General features: G+C 38.3%; 1 protein-coding gene across 6 annotated transcripts in view; it reads left to right on the top strand.

The window, feature by feature from the left end:
* The window catches only part of sema4d (sema domain, immunoglobulin domain (Ig), transmembrane domain (TM) and short cytoplasmic domain, (semaphorin) 4D), a 60,403-nt gene that overhangs the window by 30,579 nt on the left and 9,285 nt on the right, over positions 1-20,539 (top strand). For 3 of the 6 annotated variants that reach the window (XM_053478545.1, XM_053478547.1, XM_053478548.1), the window contains exons 4-7: positions 14,371-14,504; positions 17,566-17,711; positions 18,718-18,780; positions 18,902-19,000. In XM_053478545.1, coding sequence (XP_053334520.1) covers positions 14,408-14,504; positions 17,566-17,711; positions 18,718-18,780; positions 18,902-19,000 — 405 coding nt within the window. In that variant the 5' untranslated portion in view covers positions 14,371-14,407. Of the gene's footprint in view, positions 1-3,608; positions 3,820-5,933; positions 5,953-14,169; positions 14,243-14,370; positions 14,505-17,565; positions 17,712-18,717; positions 18,781-18,901; positions 19,001-20,539 lie in introns of those variants that run through there. The other 3 variants (XM_053478550.1, XM_053478551.1, XM_053478549.1) reach the window with 3 other exon arrangements.

Genomic DNA, 20,539 nt, shown 5'->3' with positions numbered 1-20,539 from the left:
TGTCGCGCAGAACCGGCATCACAGCAACGCCAGGCTCGGCGCGCGGAAGGAAGAGCATTCGGTAAAACGCTCTTGCTCTTAAATGCCAGCGTTCGTCCGGCGTCCGCGAGTATTTACAGAGAACAGGAAACTGGAAACTAAGCTCCTTGGGTTTAAACGCACACAGAGGGAAAGGATCACGGTTACTGGCACTCTTTAAAAGGGATCCGGTGTTTCTGAGGTTAAAACCTGATCTGTCTTCCAAGTGCACACACACACTCACACACATACACACACACAACGGACACCTGCGGTAGGACATCACAGAGCCAGGCCTGCCATTCTGTGTTTGATCTTTAGTGGCTCCCAGAATAGCCCCATCTCTATCTCTCCCACACACACACACACAGACACACACACACACAGACACACACACACACCATAAACAAAGGGCTTTTTAATTGGGAACTTATTCACAATGTAACTTCCACTTAAAATTATTATTTTTTTTTTTAAATTAGCCATTTTTCAGTTGTTGCCATGTTGATGTAAATGACTTTCCGAACATCAGGTTGTCTCCCATCACCACAGACTTTAGCACAAGGTTTATTTTTACAGTAACACATCTGCGAGACTGTCGTACACGCAACAGACAAAAGTATGCGCACCCCTGACTGTCGCACATTGGGTTCTTGTCCAAACTGGTCACACAAATTAGGAAGCGTCTTTTTTTTTTTTTTTACATATATATATATATATTTTTATATGCTTTAGCATTAGCATTGCAACCTTCCCTTCACTGCAACTTAGAAAAAGTAAAATAAAAAATATGTTTTTTGGCATGATAATGCTCCACGCATTAAGCGAATTGGGTTTAAGGACAAGTTTGGAGAGGAAGAACTCGACTGTCCTGCACAGAAACCCAACATCAACCTTTTAGTGAAGTTAAATTTAATATAACAAATAATCTAAACTAAAGCTAAAAACAGTGCTTGTCTGACTAGTGTGTGTGTCTCTCTCTTTGTATTTGCTTAATAAACCAAATTATGTCAATGGTCAAGTTAACACTATTTCAGCGTTTGAAAAACTTCAAAGCTTTATTTTTCCCTTGTTATTACAAAATTATGACACTGGAGTCTCCTTCCCAAAATGTAACAGTACAATAGTCTAATGTTGTAACTGATTAAATGTAATCAACCTAACATGAATTTATTTTCAGCTTTAGGCACATTATAAATAAGTGTATTTGTACAGTCTTCTGTCCTTGCCTCCGTTAATATCTTCTTATAGACATTCATAAGTAGAATAATGGGAATTATAACAATATTTTACTGTATAATTTCGCACACACTGACTAAGGCAAAAAAAAAAAACATCAGAGAGAGAGACGAGGACTGTTTTTAGCTTTATTGTTACATTAAATCTAACTTCTGTCAGGGTTCAGTGCAGGACCCTTAAGTTATTCTCTTTTTTCCCTTTCTTTTCTAAGTTGCAGTGAATCGAAGTTAAAATTCTAATATTACAGGGTTACTGTAAAAAAAAAAAAATGACGCTGTTTGCAACTGTGTGCTTCCTAATTTGTTGGACGGGTTTGGAGAAGCCCACCATATACTGTATAGGATGTGTGAAAAAAAGTTCACAAAAAGGAAACAAAAACCTTAAAAGATTTATATACAACCCCACCCAAACATCCTGGCTAAAATCACAGACATGCTGATTTGCACCGGACTAATATTAATAATATTAATAATAATAATAATAATATCACAGGACGCCTTCGATGTTTGGCGAAATATGGGAGGTCATCATTCGGGGGGAATCTTGTACTTTACAAATTACTGAAATTGTTGATTCGTATAGGATAAAGATCACAGACAACCTTCGCAGTTATTACAAATCACACAAGGTCTCCAAATGTGCTCGAAGCAGTTAAATGGTGAATTATTTAGTACTGTACAAAAATACGAGCGCATGCAAATAAATGCTGCAGTGTAGGCAGAGGAGGAAACTTTAGTGAAATTTGATTGAAGTACAAGTGAAGTTACCAGTATAAAAATCTACTTGAGTAAAAGTAAAAAGTAGTGCATTAAAAATTTACTCAGAGTAAAAGTTAGTTACTTTTTTTTTTTTTAAAACCATATTTAAGCGTCGCTTAAATATGGTGTGACGCTCTATGCCGGATAGCTGAGGGGAAAAAGAGCTTATTTTCACCATTGCTTCAATTTAATCAATTTAAATTTCATTCATTTTTTTTTTTTTTTTTTACTCAGCAGCGAATATGATTTTAAATGTAGTGTAGTACAGTACTTAATTCAGTGAATTAAGTGAAGTGAATATAGTGAAGTACAATACTTAATTCACTAAACATACATGAGTAAAAGTAAAATTACAGATTTCTTTAAAAAGTAGAAGTACACAAAAAAACTACTCAATTACAGTAACACGAGTAAATGTAATTCGTTAATTCCACCTCTGAGTGTGAGGAACCTAGTTAGTCTCAGGTGGAATTAGTGAAGTTAGAGGAAATTAGATACTGAGTTTATCTAAGCGTCCTGCAGAACCAGCCACAGTTCTTTTGGGGACGTTAACTGTCACACTGGCTTTTTTTTTTTTTTTTTTTTGCATTTAAAACCCCAAAACTTCCTTTATTTTTTTCTATTTTTAGTTTTTGTCTGAAAAGTGGTCACTTTATATAATGTGTCACATTCCTTTCTGGCATACAAATATATTTCTGTAACTTTTAATCAAAAACATCAGGAATGTTTTGTACCAACTCATAGTCATAAAATGTCTACTTCATAAAGGCAGAAATATCTGTAAAAACTGTTTTTTTTTTTTTTTTTTTTTTTTACACACACACAGGATGCATCAGACTTTCACACAGTTCGGCACATGAGAATCAGTAACTTTATTGGTCCATACAGAAAAATAATAAAATTAATATTAATTACTGATCACATTCTGTTTTTAATTATTATTATTTTTTATTTTTCATCCAGGAATTTGTGTGCTAATTTCAATTCTCTTTCCTGATTTGAGTTTTTTAATAGCGGAAAAAAACTCTCTTTTTCTTGTGCAATTCATCTGTTCCTGTTTAATTCATTACATGGACTTTTTTTTTTAATGATCTTATGAGGAAGTTGTGGTTTTTTTTCTCAAGCCAGTAATTTTCCTGTGGGTAGGAGATCCAAGGTAGGGGCTGATGGGTAATAAGTCGAGGTATGAGGAAGGTGGTAAGATGTGACAGTATTGTATTTTATTTTTTCAAACCAGGACTCAGACAAATATGAACGAACAAACACACATTGTCTTGTATTATTGTTTATTATGGAACAGTATACAGCGTTCATGTTTATAAAAAAAAAAAAACTATTATAGATAGCCATGCATATAAAATAAACAAAGTTTCTTTAAAGTTTTAAAATGATCCAAACATTTGTGAGAAAGCTTCCTGCGACTGACGGCTGGTTTCAGGTTTTTGTTTTTTTGTTTTGTTTTTCCGGTCTTTGTGAAAATGTTTGGGTTGGGTCATAACAAAGAACAAAATACAAATAAAGAGCGATTGTTTGTCCACCTATGAGAGTTTCATTTTTCAGATTCCTGCAGTGTAAGAAGTGCCGGACGTACCATACGTGTAGGTAGCGCGACAGTTCCTTTATAGCCGCGCGATTAGCGCTTTGTACGATGCGCTTTGATTCGTTGCGCGTAATGCGAGGATTCCCTGCATCAAACTGAAGAGAGAAGGAGATCCAGCAGGAAACATGCAGATGTGACAATCAGGCCATTTTTTCAAGATTACAGCTCTTCATTCTCGTTCATCTGGCACCTGGATCTTTAACGGTAAGTGAGCGGAGATGTTTAATCGCTCAGCACTTTTGAGATCTGCTCAAATCCCATAATCAAGCCTGGTGTGTCAGTGCGCGGACTCTCAGCATGTTTCTCCAATGAGAAGATTCTAGGGATTTGATCTACAGAGAGGCGGAAACACCTGGGACAACTGGATGCGGGTAAGGACGCGTCATCTCTGTGTCCCTTTAAACCCTGTAATCAAGTTCTCTCTCGTTTGCTGAAAGAGATTGAACTGAAGCGAGGACGTTAAATCCGATATCCAAAGTGTTGTATTTCCTTTCTTTTAATTCACTCGCACAATGACAGAATTGTTTTAATGAATGTTTTGTTGCTCAGATCGCCGTAGTGTCATTCTAGTGTCACCTGGACGTAGTGTATATGCAGGTAGGGAAAGTGCATCTTTAATTTCCCTAAAGCTTGTCTATATTGTGAGCAAAGGTTCCTAAAAAGAGAAGCGCGGAAACCTTCGATGGTGTTCGTCCGATCATGGACCTGGTGAACCACAACAAGGATTCATAGTGTCTAATCAGTCTCATAGGACTGGGTTTACTTCAGGCAGTAAACCTCTGTTAATTTAAAACCTATAATTCCTGTTTTCTTACTGAGAAGATGCTGAAGATTGCGCTGAAGTACACTGGATGTCAACCTGATGTTCCAAGTTACTTCTTTTCAATTCACTCTTGCCCCTGTTCCATCAGGGTAGCTCACGGACTGGTTCAGAGCCTCAACGCCAACTGATTCTCCACATTTCATCACTCGCAGACCCAACCAGGAAAACTGGTTCCACAATGACACCAACTATTTGCTGGACTACAACTAAGAACCGCTCTTATCGCCTTAAGGCTGGGATTTTCATGATATAACGAGACTAAGTTTTTGAGCAGTGTTAAAGAAAATAGAAAAACAATGGACGTGAAATCGAAACAACAGAATATAATGATGATGATGTGCTCAGCACTTAAGGATAGGTTAAGGAAAAGCTGGGACGTACACACACTTTAGAATGACACAATGATTTGGTCCTGTACGCCATGGAGAAGCAAACTGGTGTCTAAAAGGTTCAAAAGTTTTGAACTGGTTTCATGTTGCAGGAAAAAACTTTTAAGGGTAAGTAGCTGCAGAGGTTCCATTGCTCAGATCCCAGTACTGGCTGATGGTTTTCCTTTAACTGTTTTGGACACTGTACGTCTTCCCATTCCTTACAACGGATTGAAGTTCTGTCAGTCATGAACATTTAATGGTAGAGCTAAGATCCAACGCATCCATTTTCATAGAAATTTACTCAGACACCTGTTTTTTTTTTTTTTTTTTTTTTTAAATGATAAGCGGCTATAAACGAATGGTTTCTCCAGACGTCTCGAAACATTCCATCTGTCCGTAGACAAAACCTCATGGACTTGGCACCGTTACTGAGCTCCAAAGAGTCTCCTTTTCCTCTTCCTAGTCCTCTCGGACACCTGTTCCTCGAACTGTAAGCGGAGCCACATGGCTCGAAAATGCCATTCGCGATCCTGCGGCCCCCGTCTGCACTGTCCAGCGTTACGCTGCGATTGTGTCTTTACCACCCCACGTGGGGGTTTCGGGTTTCTCATAGTCTAGATTCTCTTCTTGACGTTCTGAGTGATGGGAAGCGATGCTCTCCTCTAAACACACACACACACACACACACACACGTAGTCGGGAATGATATGCGTGGCACAGGGAATGTCCATCGTGTTTGTCTAAAAGCGTCCGCTGCAGGTGGCGATGAGAAGCGCAGTCCAGTGTGAATGACAGTAACAGATCCGAGCAGCACTCTGCCGCTCTCCCTCTTTCCGTCGAGGATATAATTAGACTAAATACGGCTTTCCGTTACGTTACTCCTGCTTCAAGACGGCATGAGAGCTTTAATCATCTCGGTCACGTTTGGAGCGCAAGAGTGCTTTTACATCAGTGTGAGCAGATGGTTAAATTAGGGCTTTTCCAATCCAGACTTTTTAAAAAATTTTTTTGCTGGCGAGGCTTGTAATTATATTTTACTGTGATTGAGGTGAAGTGATGTGTGTGTGAAGGCTGTGTCTTGACACCATTTGGATGTGTAGCAACAAGATCTTGTCTTTGGAACTTTTAAAAACGTTCAAATCGGTAAATATTCTGAAACTTGAGTTACATATTATTCCGTTAATGACTGACAGGTTTTTTTTTTTCGCTACTATTTTCACGTTGTTGTTTTGGCACCAACAACTTGCAGCATCATCATCACTCCCACACATCACCTGCACGACCCACGGTGGATGCAACCATCTCGCACGTAATCTGAGCCTTAAGATTCTCTTTGATTTGGGAAATTAGTCCTACATGCTGTCTTCATGCTGAGATATTTCTACACGCGTGGCAAAAAAACAAGTGCAGGATGAGTGTCTAAGTGACTTAGCTCAAATCCTGGCTACCCCAGGAAAAGTTATTTTCTAACCTGTGTCCGTGTCTCGGATTAGTCACCCTGTCTTTAGTCGTGTCTTTGTTCTCCTCTCTCTGAGCTCGTACGAGTTTTACAGGGAATGCTGTGTTTGGGCTCTAAATATAGGCTTTTTTTTTCTTTTCTTTTTTTTTCTTTTTTTTTTTTACTGTAGTTGACCTGACTCTGCATGTGTCTTTAGTGTGGTCACGCCAGGCCTGCGCTAGCTCAGCACCCTCTTTGTATGCTGTAATTATATGTGAAAGTAGCTATTTTGTGTCGCCGTGTTGCCAAGTACGCTCATACTCCCTCCCCTTTGTGTAAAATCAGTGCCTTGCTATAGAATGGCAATAATGACCCAGTCCGGTGTGTAGCGCCACTGAATTAGCGAGATGCATCGAAGTGTCTACGGTTTTTGAACTCCTTGAACAAGAATAAGATCAGAAAATTATGCTTTTCTGCTTTTTTCATCTCAAGCAAGAAACCTGGCGGAAAAACCAAACTCGGAAAGGTGAAAGGGTCGGGGTTGTTTAGTTAAATGCGACTTGAAATTTTAGCCTGTGATTTTTGTAAAACGTTGTTTTTGTGAACAGCGGACAGGACTGTTACCGTGACGATTTCAGGTCTAATGAAAAAAGATTTCATTCAGTCGCCTTTAAGCTTTGATTACACACATACGATACAGTTCATGAGTAAAAAAAATAAATAATAATAATAATAGTAATAATAAATAAAGATTATTCTTTTTTTACATTTTAAATCCTGGAATACTGCCGTGTTCCATCAGGGAAGAAGAAAACCTCCATAGAGGCTCATGAGTCTAGACCTGAGCGACTGAAGCAACTCCAGATCATAACACTGTCTCCAGAGGCTTGTACAGTGGACACTATGCATGATGGGTGCATCGCTTCATGAGCTTCTCTTCCTCACCTGGACGCGCCCATTGCTCCGGAATAGACTCAATCTGGACTCCTTAGGTCATGTGACCTTTTTCCGTTGCTCCAAAGTCCAGTCTCCATGTTCCCTAACAAACTGAAGCCTTTTTTTTTTTTTTTTGATGAATCTCACTAACAAATGTTTTTTTTATGGACACAGCTGTTTAGTCTCAATCCTGTGAGCTCTCATCACTGTGTGTGTGTGTGTGTGTGTGTGTGTGTGTGTGTGTGTGTGTGTGTGTGTGTGTGTGTGTGGAAATGATCTTACTTTCACTATTTACATCACTCTGATTTTACTGTTGATTTTATTTATTTATTTATTTATTTATTTATTTTTAACCCTGCAACTTCATCAAGTGTTTAAGTGATCTCGATACATGAGAAATTTTTCTGATCACGTTTTTTCCACGAAGTTAATGATTCAGTAATGTATTAAACTCTAAACTCAGTTCCAGTAATTTAAAATGTCCTTAGTTGGCATTATTTTATGTTTATTTTTTTCTCTCTTTCTCGCTCTTCTATTGTTAAAACTTTTCTCAGTAGCTCTTTCGGGTGTTTCAGTTTCTTGAACCTCTAGACTTGTTGATCTATAAGCCTGAAGCGCTGATTTTCTTTTTTTTTCTTTCTTTTTTTTAATAAAAACCCCATAGTTGGAATCGACCCCAAGGCATCGAACCCTGTGTAAATCTTTCGACTCCTGATGAGTTACAAGTGGAACACGCTGAATACCGATTGTCATTCTTCTACTTCCTGTTTTGTGCCCTTAGGCTTCTTTTTTTTTTTTTCAGCGGTTTACATAATCAACCGTTCCAGGTTAACACCCACAGATCAGTTACATTAGTTGCAGTAACTCTTTTCTTGGCGTACCTCCTTGGCCTATTTTATTTATATATTTTTTTGCTTTCATTAAGAGGAGAGAGAGAGAGAGAGAGAATGATTTTGTGAGAAGTTTGATTGTGCTCATGATCGATAAAGATGATTATTATTTTTTTAACTCCTTCCTATGGCCTTTGTAGTTGTTAAAGCGTAAAAAATGATTTCTCACAGTGTCCTTTAGAAGAGGATGCATCATCCTGTGTGTTCTCAAGGTTTTTCCCTCACGTGGTGAGTTTTTTTTTCTTCTTTTTTTTTTTTCTTCTTCTTCTCCCCCTCAACACCATCACCTTCGACTTGCTCATTAGGAAGACATCTATATCTATAATCAGACATCTGTGGAGAAGGCCCGTCGTCATGGCGACGGTATAGATTTCTTCCCATCTTTCTCTCATTATACAGCTGGTAATTTGCCGCAGACGTCAGCAGCCAGATACTTTTTTTTTTTTTTTTTAGAATGTGTATAGAATGCTAGATAAGTACTCTATAACCAACACACACACGCACACACAGGCTCTCGAGAGACTGAAAGATTGCGGGAGAGTTGAGCGAGAAAGCGCATCCTTCCTTTGCCAAAAAGGGCATTTTGGGTCGAGTCTGAGTGGCACCATATTGATTCCCCTGAACAGTGAGCGGCTGCCGGGTGGATATTGTGCGAAAGAGGCTTTGGCAGGAGCTGAATGTTTTAAATAGTCACATGACTTGCCCAGTGGGCGTGGCCCCACCGGCTGTGACCCAATTCCAGTCCTAAAAGCAGCGTGGACAAGGCAAACGTCAAACAAACCAGGACACACGTTCAGAAGATTTTTTTTTGTGTGCGCTTTATTTAAGACTCTGTATATAAAGTGTGTGTTTAGTTTCTGATTCCATTGCGATATGACGAATAAGATTCATTAACTGCTTCTTTCAACGGGCATGTTTTTGTTTTTAACTTTGCGAACAGGTTCTTGTTTAGAGAATTACGATTGTGAATGAAAAAACTGATGAGCCTTTCATACCTTCATCTCCGAGTTTGAGTTTAGCCTTCTGTGGACATGGTCCAAAGACATCAGCACTGGTGAAAGGGAGGGAGGGAGGGAGGGAGGGAGGGATGATGTACAGTAACTGTCAATCATCACAGAGGCCAATCACAGTCATCTGAGAGGTTACGGCTTATGAGCGGTTTGTCTGGGTTAAGGGTTTGTGAGGTCATAAAGCTGACCGGTGACTAAATTTTTGCCAAACCTTTGCTTTAAAAAAATCAGTGTACAAGCAATGGACAAAGACAAACCCAAAGTCTTGTCAAATTAAACAGCAAAACACGGCAGGTAGAAAAGGTAGTGCTTGATGTAAATTTATAGGAGATATAATTGTGAGTGAAGCCAAGGAAAGTAAACAGTATGTCAGAAACGAGGGTGTTATGGTGAGGTTTATACGGTGGGGTAAAGTTTGTTCCAGGTTTATGCTCGGCACTAATGTTGGTATGACTATAAAGGCCAGGTGTTCATGTCTTAAACATTTCTCAACACCGGTTCTTTTGATGCTGCATCCGTTGCATTGTATTGGGGTCAGTTAATTTCACTCCAGCGTATGAGGTGTTATACATGAGTTGGTAACTGTAAAAAAAAAAAAAAAAAAAAAAAGTACCTGTAACTGGTACTTTTTCTACAGTAATTTTAGGATTTTTTTTTTTTTTTGGTGACTGTAAGCTTTGATCTTTTTCCAGGAGGAATTTTCTGGACTCAATAAAAGTCGAGGTGACGATGAAAAGCGATCCAACTAAACAAGAAGCTTTGTAGCTTTTTCTTAGCTCCAGGCGATCCCATCCAGCCGGTCAATAAGTCTCACCTGTATCTCAGTGCCAAAACGACGACTCGACGAATCGGTTTCCATGGCAACAGGTGTCCATGCCAACGCGCTCGTCTTTCTATTGAGCCGAATTCCATTTGGGCATTCATGTAGCCTGAGCTCGTCCTTTTCTTTCTTTCTTTCTTTTTCTTTTTCTGTTTCTTTTCTTTTCTTCCCTTCGGTCTCTCTCTCTTTGCTTTTCTTTGTCTCATCTTTGATGCGCGTATGGCTGTTTGTGTGTACAGAGCTGCTTTTGTTCCGGACGCAACCACATACACACACACACACACATAGAAAACGACACTGCAAATTATTAAAGCTTTTCTGAACATAAAAAAAAAAAGAATTGTAGTTATCTTGTAACCTGAACTTGTCAAAGATTAGATTTCTTTACTCCACACACACACACACACACACACACACACACACACACAGAGTTTAAAAGGGTTCAATGCACTGGTTTACACATAACCCTTATCAGCTTAGAATGAGCCGGAACAATCTTTTTGTTTTTTTTGTTTTTTCCTCCTTTCGTAGCGTTTCGACGCCAACACGACGGCTCTCGTCTCTATAGAACTGCAAAGATCCTTTCAGTGAACTGTAAAAGCTTAGAAACCTGTTCGACGGGATTTCACCGCCGTCCCTTCCTCTGTGACACGCAACAGGATTCACAGCACTCGGACCGGGACGAGCACTCGCGTTCAACACAATCTGATCCTCTTATGAGGAAAAAAAATAAATTGTAAAAATAAAGAACAAGCATTTTAAATATATCATCATCTTTAATACAGTACGTGTACAGCTTTTTCTTCTGGGGAAAAAAAAAAAAAGTCTTGAAGGCGTCACAATGCCTAGTTCACGTTCTCGAATTACCGATTTGATTCCGTATGCTCATGCTTTTTTCCCACCTTTTAAGCCCGAACGTCTCACGTTTCTCTCCGCAGAGTCTCTTTAAAGTCAGCGCCGTCAGTAACCACAGATAAGTTCCCGAGTTCAAAGGGACCATCGTGGAGTTATGGCGAGTACTTTTTTTTTTTCCTGGATAACACATAACGCGCATGGATGCGCTCGAATGTCTTTAGGGAACGATAAAGTGAAGGTACTCGATCCTGCGGTCAAATTACAAGTGATGGATTAGCAGTGTTTATTTTTTTTATTTTTTTTGTTTTTTTTTGTTTTTTGACACTCTGTCAAAAAAAAAATCACACTGAAGAACGTGCCGGCTTCGCTTTCCTTTAATCACGATGTCATCTTGAAGTGAAACACGGCACGCTCTGCTGACAGAGTTATAGCTCCGCGTGTCCTGGTTTTTTTTGTTTTTTTTTAAACCCTACCTGAGGATTGCGTAACGAGTGAGGATTCGCCAGGCGTAAAAAAGTTAAAGGTACTCAGACTCATTCCTTTTGATTTGTTTAGTTTTTTTGTCAGTTCTTTTTTTTTTTTTTCCATAATAGTTTGATTATAGGATTGATATCGTGATGCAAATATTGTGCTAATGTTATTTTTTCAAATATATGATTGCAAACTTAATGAAAAACATTTAAATCAATGAGATTCCAAGTTCAATTAAGTAAGTCATATTTCATAGACATTAATATTATAAGTATCTTCGGACGCTTCTTAACGAAAAGTTTCACATAAAGCGCCGCCTTTGTTCCATGAATCTGCTGAGTAACAGGTTGCAGTGGGACGAATCTGAAACCGCTCACTCAGAGTTTTAATCTCGGGTGTCGTCTTCCCGCCGCGAGCATAAAGAGCGGCCGTGTTCGTGAACACACCCTGCTTTGACCACAGCCAGTTTAGTTACCTGAGCCCTTTTTAAACCTCGCAGGCCTCTGGAGAACCCCTCCGTCACCTCATCCTCTCATCCTCAACAAAAACAACACCAGGCTGGAAACATCAGACGAGATCGGATTTATACTTGTTTATTTATTTTTATTTACCACCCTAAATCGAATCGATATCACACTGATGTTCGTGTTATAGAGAAAAGTTTTGGACAATTTTTCCCCTGGAAAAGCTACACGTATCTCTGACCGGACGCCGTCTCGAAACCTTTTGGATCAGACCCGTCTTGTTAAGAAAGGTCGTTCGTAATGCAGATTCTTCCATCTGAGCCGTGGATTCTGTTCATCTGTAGTAATTGAAATTAAGCAACCGAGATGATAAACAAAAAGCCTGAACAGTGTAGTGTGGATATTGTATTTTAAATATTATTGTTTCCACCCAGATGAGGACGGGTTCCTTGTTGTGTCTGGTTCCTCTCAAGGTTTCCTCCTATTTTTCATCTCTGAGTTTTTTTTCTCTCTTGGCTCGCTCATCAGGGACGATCTGATCGTTATGATTTATATACTTCTTTCTCACACTTTTCCAGAATCTTCTTTCGATATTGTGAAGCTGTTTTGAGATGACACGAGATGATCGGTTTTAAAAGCACTAATCAAACAAATCTAAGTTGAAAATATTATGATTCTGAACACGTGAATAAATAAACCTGAGTACGTGTGGGCGGGGCTTGAAATTTAACAGTTTTACGTGTGTGGGAACCGCTTGATCCGTGTGACAGCAGACCTGACAGTATGTGGAAAGCGAGAGCTCTTTATCATCCTCAATGCTAATTTTGTCCTCGCATGTGTCCTGACTGACCTGTCTGAACCCCTGGCGTTGGCCCGAGGCCGGGCCATTCGAGCTGCACGTCGTGTGAAACTCTTCTTTAACGTTCCCCACAAGCAGGCATCAGGGGGTGTAAGATCGGAGGACATAGGACAGGTACTGGTAAGGTTTGTAATGTAAAGCAGTGATGCTTTGTGGAAGTTCCTTATTTATGTACAAAGGTTTAGTCAGAGTTGTGTGAAGTACCTGATGATCATACACGAGTAATACACGATGACTGGAAAATCACCACATTTAAAAAAAAAAAAAAAAAAAATTAATAAATTTGTCTAATGCAGGAATAAGAACAATGTAGTTAATAAATAATGAGACGAAGCGTTTAATGTCTATTAAACCACAGTCGTATACCAACATTAAAATGTGCTATTTATCAAAGAACAGGAAGTCATGCTTTATATTATCCGTTTGTAGCTACAGGTTTTTCTTTTTTTGTGTGTGTGTGTCCAAGAATAATGGAAGTGTGTGAGGAAATGAGTTGGAATCATAATAATCATAAAGATTGTCCCTGATGAGCGAGCTGAGGACGATGGTGCTGAGATGGCAACAGGAAGTAAAATGTTAAGAGGAACCAGACCTCATAGGGAACCCATCTAATAACAGAACGACAGAAGTTTTTAATTTAATATGGAGTCGTTAATGGAGACTCAGTCAGTCACAAACTAACTATTGAGAGTCCAAGACCATCTGGTGAGATCTCCAACCAGAACGTTTGTAAATGGCTGGACCTGGGGCATGCGGGACTGAAGTCTGAAGATATGAAGTGAAGTGTGGTGTATATTGGAGCATATTTTTTACTTTTTTTTTTTTTTTTAAATATCCTGAGTATTGCCTGTAGATATGGAGTTATGATGCAGTTTGCTCCAGATTTTATCCTCCTATAACTACAGAGCATGGAGTGCAGCTTTCGGGCCTCCTCCAGAACTTTGGGGTGTACTCGAGAACCGCGGAGTCTTCTTCAGAATCTAGGAGTATACAGTACTTGGACAGAATCTTGTTGTGTATAATCTAGAACTACGAGCCACAGAGTTTGACGTGGAACCGAAGCGTGGAGACTAAATATGAGACAGCAGACGCGTTAACGTGTTTGGCGAAAGACTGGATTGTAACCCTCTTCCTCTCTTCCTCCCTCTCTCTCTCTCTCTCTCTCTTTCTCTTTGGCTCGCTCGCTCTGTATACTGTAAAATAATCTTCTGTTGAGGTCGAGGTGGTGGTAGGGTTACCTGGTGGCGGATTTAGTGTGTGGTGTGACCCCTACAGGTAGAGAGTGTTATTGCACGCAATAAGAAATAAATTATAAGCAGATCATAAAATCATTTACATTAATAATAGTGTGTCTGTGAACTAATGTGTGTATATGATTTTGCTGTTTGGTAACTAATCCTATATACTATTTGTCTTTGCTAGTTTTGTTAATTCATGTTCCTGTGTAGCTCCTCGGTCCCGGACGAATGTTTGTTTGGTTTCACTTTATTCTTGTATAGCATATGATTTAAATGACAGTAAAAGCCCGCTTGACTCGACTCAACTTCATCTTTAAGGCGAGTAAGTGTGTGTAGTTCTGTTCTCCTTTTACTGATGTCCACGCGGGTAAAACCGTCACAGAGGAAGTAGTGTTTATAAGCATGTGAGCAGCTCGATGAGTCTCTCTTTACCTCAGGCACTGACTGACTGTGTAGGTTTTGTGTGTCTCTCGTTCTGTCTCTATCTTTCTCTCTCTTTCTGTTTATCTCTCACGCTCTTTCTGACTTGCCTTTTCACTTTCTCTCTCCCTGATCAGTTATGTCACTGTGTCTCTTACAGAGGTAACCTCACGCTACCGAAGATCCCGGAGTCTAACATGGCTCTCAGCGTGCTGGGAGTTTTCCTGGGATTGCTTCTGGAAGTTTCCACCCACGGACCGTCCAGCGTCCCCAGGACTTTGTGGAGACATGAAGGTACAACCGCATTTCATAAAAAAATAAATAAATAAATAAAAATAAAAACTTTTTCATTATTCATATGAATTTTATCGAGCAGAATTAAAGAGCAAATACAAAAAAAATGTGTTGACTGTTTGAGATATTAATGTAATTTTTTTTTTTCAAAGGTTTTTAATGTAAAGCAGTGATGTTTTATGAAAGTTCCTTATGTATGATTTGTGTAGAAAGGTTTAGTCAGAGTTGTGTGAAGTACCTGATGAACAAATACGAGTAATACACGATGACTGTCTGGGTAATCACCGCATAAAAAAAAAAAATTTGTCTAATGCAGAAACAAGAACAGTGTAATTAATAAACAGTGTGATGAAACAGGGACGGAGTTCCCACCATCAAGTCTAGTGTTTTCCCTAAAACCATCTTGTTGTTGTTATTTTTAATGTTTATTAAACCATGTTTTAATGTTTATTTTTTATTTATTATTTTTTTTGGAGTATCTGTGAAACAAGTTACATAAACATCATTCCTTCACCTACACACCGCTCTCTTTTTTAAAAAATTATTCCTTCTCTTTTTTTTTTCTTCGATGCACAAAAAGTGCTGACTGAAGATGACCTAGTCACCATTATGTAAGGTTTTTTTATTTATTTATTTATTTTTTAACCTTTTTTCTTTATTGAAGAAAATAACTCATGTTGCTCAATTGCTTATTGCTCGTCTTAACATTTTATAGTTTGCTTTAGGAAAGAAACAAAATTCTGAGTGTTTCAGAATTAATAATAGTTGGAGGAAGTAGACGCTCACATTCAACAGCAATCATTTAATCTTTTACGTGAAAAGAAAGGTATCTCAAGTTAAAAAAATTTTAAGACAGTATTTTAAGTTAAATATACTGATATTAAATATTTGATATTTAAGCACACATCAGCAGAAAATAACATTTACATCTGATAGCATTAATACACACGCACACATGTATATATACAGAACATCACACACACACACAAAGGGACACACAGGTGTTAATTTCCTTTTTTTTTAACAAATTGACAGGAAACCAAGAGCGCTGAGAAAAAACAAGAGCAGGCAGTGTGTGAGAACGAGAGAGTAAGAGAGAGGTGTGAGAACGAGAACACCAGTTACTGAAACAAAACGTGAAAAAAATCACAACGTTATTCAATTGGAAACACGCCATCTCTTGGCAAACTTGAGGTTTTGATCTCATTTCCATTATTTTTGTTTTGTATCTGGATCATTGTGACATCGATTACACACCAAAAAAATAAAAAATAAAAAAAATAAAGTATAAAGACGTAGATGAGAATATCTCTCTCATCTCTCTGCAGTGACGTACTGTACCCGACATGTGGTGTTTTGTTTGGTTTTTTTTTTTTTTCCCATGGCATGTGCTGCTGCTTATAAAACCCACTTTCTCAAAGATCTTCGGTTGTATTTATACCACCGGAAGTGGAATGAGGTGCGTTTTCTGGCATCGGAATAGACAATCAACATGAAACTTGTGCGCGCACAAACGAGTGCAAGGCATGCGGATGAGGAAGAAAAAAAAACATGCCACCAACATGTAAAGTGTTTCCTCACTTCTCTTTTCTCACTCACGCTTCACGGTTTATTAAACTGTTTTGCAAAGCTTCAAAGAGATTTCGGACAACTACAGAAAGACTTTTTTAGGATACCTGTATACACATTACTGCTCAAAAGTTTGGGATCACTTGCAAGTTTTTTATTGTTTAGTGATTTATTTTCTACATTCTACAACAATACTGGGGATTTCAAAACTTTGAAATAACACACATGCACCTCAGATTAGAGCCGTTATGAAGGATTTACAGAGCATCAGTATAAGTACATCTCAATATCAACTGTTCAAAGGAGATTATTGTATATTTTGAATGCTTTCAATATTTTTTTACTATGTAGAAAGAATGAAAAATCAGGAAAAAAAACAAGGCGTTAGAGAGGGTGTTTTGTTTGTTTGTTTGTTTTGGGTCCTGGCATAAATACACACTATATTGCCAAAAGTATTGGCTCCCCTGCCTATATATGAACTTGAGTAACATCCAGGTCTTAATCCATAGGGTTTAATATGATGTTGGCCCCGCCCCCTTTGCAGCTATAACAGCTTCAACTTTTGCGTGAAGGCTTTCCACAAGGAGCGTGTTTATGAGAATTTTTGATCGTTCTTCCAGAAATACATTCGTGAGGTCAGAGATTGATGTTGGACGAGAAGGCATGGCTCGTAGTCTCCGCCTCTAATTCATCCTAAAGGTGTTTACGATCAGGTTAAGGTCAGAACAGTCAAGTTCTTTCACACCAAACTCGCTCATCCATATCTTTATGGATGTTTCTTTGTGCGGTGGTGCTCGGTCTTGTCGGAACTGGTGTTGGGTTTGAATGTCTTTTCAGCATACCGAGACATTTTGGACGATTTCATGCTTCCCACATTGTGGCAGCAGTTTGGGGACGTCATGTTTCAACATGACTGGCTATCAGTGCAGAAAGATCTATAAAGACATGGATGAGCGAGTTTTGTGTAGAGGAACTTGACTGTCCTGCACAGACTTCTGACCTCAATCTGATAGAGTACCTTTGGGGTGAATTAGGGCGGAGACTGCGAGCCACGCCTTCTTGTCCAACATGGAAAAAATTTCCTTAAACACACTCCTAAACCTTGTGGAAAGCCTTCACAGAAGAGTTGAAGCTGTTATAGGTGCAAAGGGGGCGGGGCCAACAGTATATTGAACCCTATGGATTAAGAATCAGATGTTACTCAAGTTCATATGCATGTGAAAGCAGGCAAGCGGATACTTTTAGCATGTAAAAAATAAACCCTCTGACATGACCTTTATTGCTACTTACACCCACACACACAGACACACACACACACACACACCCACACACACACACACAGCATATATTTATGTCATGCCTGACAGTCACTTATCAGTTTTCTCAATGTTTGCTTTGTTTGTTTGTTTGTTTGTTTTTTCCCCTTAACAAACTGATGCTTATCTGTATTATAACCTGTCTTCTGTCCTGTTGTGTGTGTGTGTGTATGCAGAGATTAGCCTGGCGGAGTTCTCCGAGCCGGGTGTGTGTAACTACTCCACTCTGTTGCTGAGCGAGGAGCGTGGCGCGCTGTATGTCGGAGCCAGGGAGGCCGTCTTCCAGCTCGACCTCAGTGACGTGTCCATCAAAAAGAACCAGGTGAGAGTTCTGAGGTCTATTCTAACATTATGTGTGGGTTTACCACGGAAACAAACTTATAATATTTTCTCTTTACTGAGAACCGTCAGCTTATCCGTGAGCTCTAACCACAAAATGTCCAGAGGTCAGAGCGTAGGAAGTAAAACACTTACATGGCCTGTTCAGTCATGTTAACTGCAGCACGTCTCCCTGAATGTTTTATTCCTCTTATACCACAGCAGTTTAAGCACTAAGAGTTTATGTCTTAAAGAACAACGCATTCATTGTTTTTAATCAGTTTGTGGTCACATTTAATTCATGTAATTAATACTTAATTAAAATGTGACCAAAAAAAAAACAATGAATGTGTTGTTCTTTAAGATATAAACTCTTAGTGCTTAAACTGTCCTCGAAACGCAGATATAAGTCATACTTTCCTAACTAGTGTGTGTATTTATTAAATATCTTACTCATTGTGTGTATAAGGTTTTAAATGACAAGGTGTTAAAAAAAACTTAACTGCAACCTTTGATTTAATTATTTTGAACAGCACACCTTCTTGACGAATCAGAATAAAGAATTTAAACGGGTAAACTTTTTTAAGTGTTTCTAAAAAAAAGTTTTTATTCATGGACTTTAAAATAGAGGTTTGGTCACAGGTAATATTTTAGGTAGTCATGTACATAATACAGGTGGAGTAGATCAGTTTGGAGAAACACTATAACGTACCCTATTTCAACGCTGTATAATGTTTTAGTGAAGTCTTTCTATACTGCTGTAATTTATGTTGATGATTAAGATCCTAATCAGGCTGTGCAGATTAAAATTGTAATAAGTTAAGGACTGTTAGATGTCGGGGAGTTCTATATTTAATTAGTGGAACGATGCTCATAATCATAATCATAAGAATGAACGTGAAACTTGACGTAATTTAAATACATCAATGAAACTGAGTTTTGAGTCTGATGGTTTATGATGTTTCCTCATCAAAACTAAACCGTTCCTTTCTTTCTTGTGTGGTTTTAAGGTGCTGTGGAAGGTTCCAGAAGGTGACATGAGACTGTGCACCTTAAAAGGAAAATCTGCAGAGGTAATATAAAAAAAAAAAAAAAAAAGATAATTAAAGACTATAGAATAACTATATTATATAGTGTGTAAATATCCACCTTGTATTTTATCCTGACTTTTTTTTTTTTCTTCCCCCTCTCTAGACGGACTGTCAAAACTACATCCGGGTTCTTCAGATTTTAGACGAGGAGCGCTTGTACGTCTGTGGAACCCATGCCTTTCAGCCACTCTGTGATTACCTGGTGCGTATGTACAGTATGTGTGGTTATGTTCATTCAGCGCATGCTTTCTGTAGGTTCTAGAGCACTCGTAACTGTTTACGATCGACCGCCGGGGCGGAACCAATTCCCAGGCTCTGTAAGACTAAACATTATTTAATCAGATGTTGCGGTTTCGTAATGCAGCAAATAATAAACATGATGGTTTAGATCGTAGTCTCGTGAGAGCCTGATTTTAACTGTTAAAAAAATAATAAAAAATTATTGTGTTTGCATCACCGCAGAAATCCGTTTCCCAGAGACATCCAGTCAACTAACAAGTGCTCTCAGATTGCTTTTAGCTGTTTATTCTGTTTGTATAAGATGACAAAGCCTACAAATAAATTAATAAAATATAGAAAGAACTTTGTATTAATTTTTTTAATGCAAATCAGAATGACTGGAGTCATGTGACTCGTTATAATAAATGAGGAAGAAACATGGAATCGAACAGAGAGAGACACACAACTTAAACAGAAACAGATCCAGTTAATGTGGCACCGAACACTTTTTAATTGTAGTTGAGTTCATGGAGGACAGCAGGTTGAAAGATTGATGTTGGAGAACTGATCAGAGCGTTTGTGGGATGATTTTCGAGAATGCTTGTCCCCAAAGTCTGGTTATTTTTGATCAGTGAGAACACAGTCGTTTTATATTCGGGAACAGTACTCGAGTCTGGCTCGATTTCACTTCATTTCATTTCCACTCTCTGATCAGCCAAACTGCCCCTGTTTGCACACTATATATATAAATTTACTCTGGTTCTAGTTTTTCCGTCTTCATGTTTTAAAAATGCTAAAACAGGAACCGTAAATTTTTATTTTTATATATCATGTTATCATGACCAGACCAGACGACAAACCTGTTTCCTGAGACGGTGATGACAACCAGGTGCTTTAGTTGTTTGTAGCAGTTTATTCTGAATGTGTAGTTCCCAGAACAGTTCCATGTCTTTAAGCTCAAAGGTGTTCCCTGTAAAAAATAATAATAATAATAATAAAAATTTCTACAGAGTGAGCATAAAGTCTCTCTGATTTCACTCATCTATCACACCAAACATGGTTTTATTTTAAAAAACACGTTTTTTTAAACGGTCCACTTTGCCATGACGTTTAGCGTTTTTAAGAACTGATTTTACGCGATCAGGGAAGGAGTTTAACTGTATCCTGTAGATTATATGTTAATAAGCTTTACTCATAAAACCTTAAAAGTGAGTCAAAATTCTGCTTCAAAATTCAGACAAACCAGACGATTTTTTTCCCAATATGGGAAATATATATTTTTTATAGAAAAAAAAATGTTTAAGTTTTGCTCAAAGTCCAAATATCCTAATCAGCAGTTTAAAATTTCAGCGTTTTTTCCAACTAAAATTGTCTAACTTGTTTATAACCAACAAGAAAGTGTAAACAGTGTTGTGCAATCTTTTCTACATGATTTTTTAAGATTTTAACAATAAATAACCCTTTAGCGAGGTTAAACAGAAGAGAAATAAGTTCATCCATACAGAACGATCCTTCATGAATA

The sequence above is a fragment of the Clarias gariepinus genome, chromosome 19 (genome assembly GCF_024256425.1).
Source record: "Clarias gariepinus isolate MV-2021 ecotype Netherlands chromosome 19, CGAR_prim_01v2, whole genome shotgun sequence".
Taxonomy (NCBI): Eukaryota; Metazoa; Chordata; class Actinopteri; order Siluriformes; family Clariidae; genus Clarias; species Clarias gariepinus.
The sequence above is the reverse complement of the archived record's forward strand: the minus strand, read 5'-3'. Positions and strand labels throughout refer to the sequence as shown.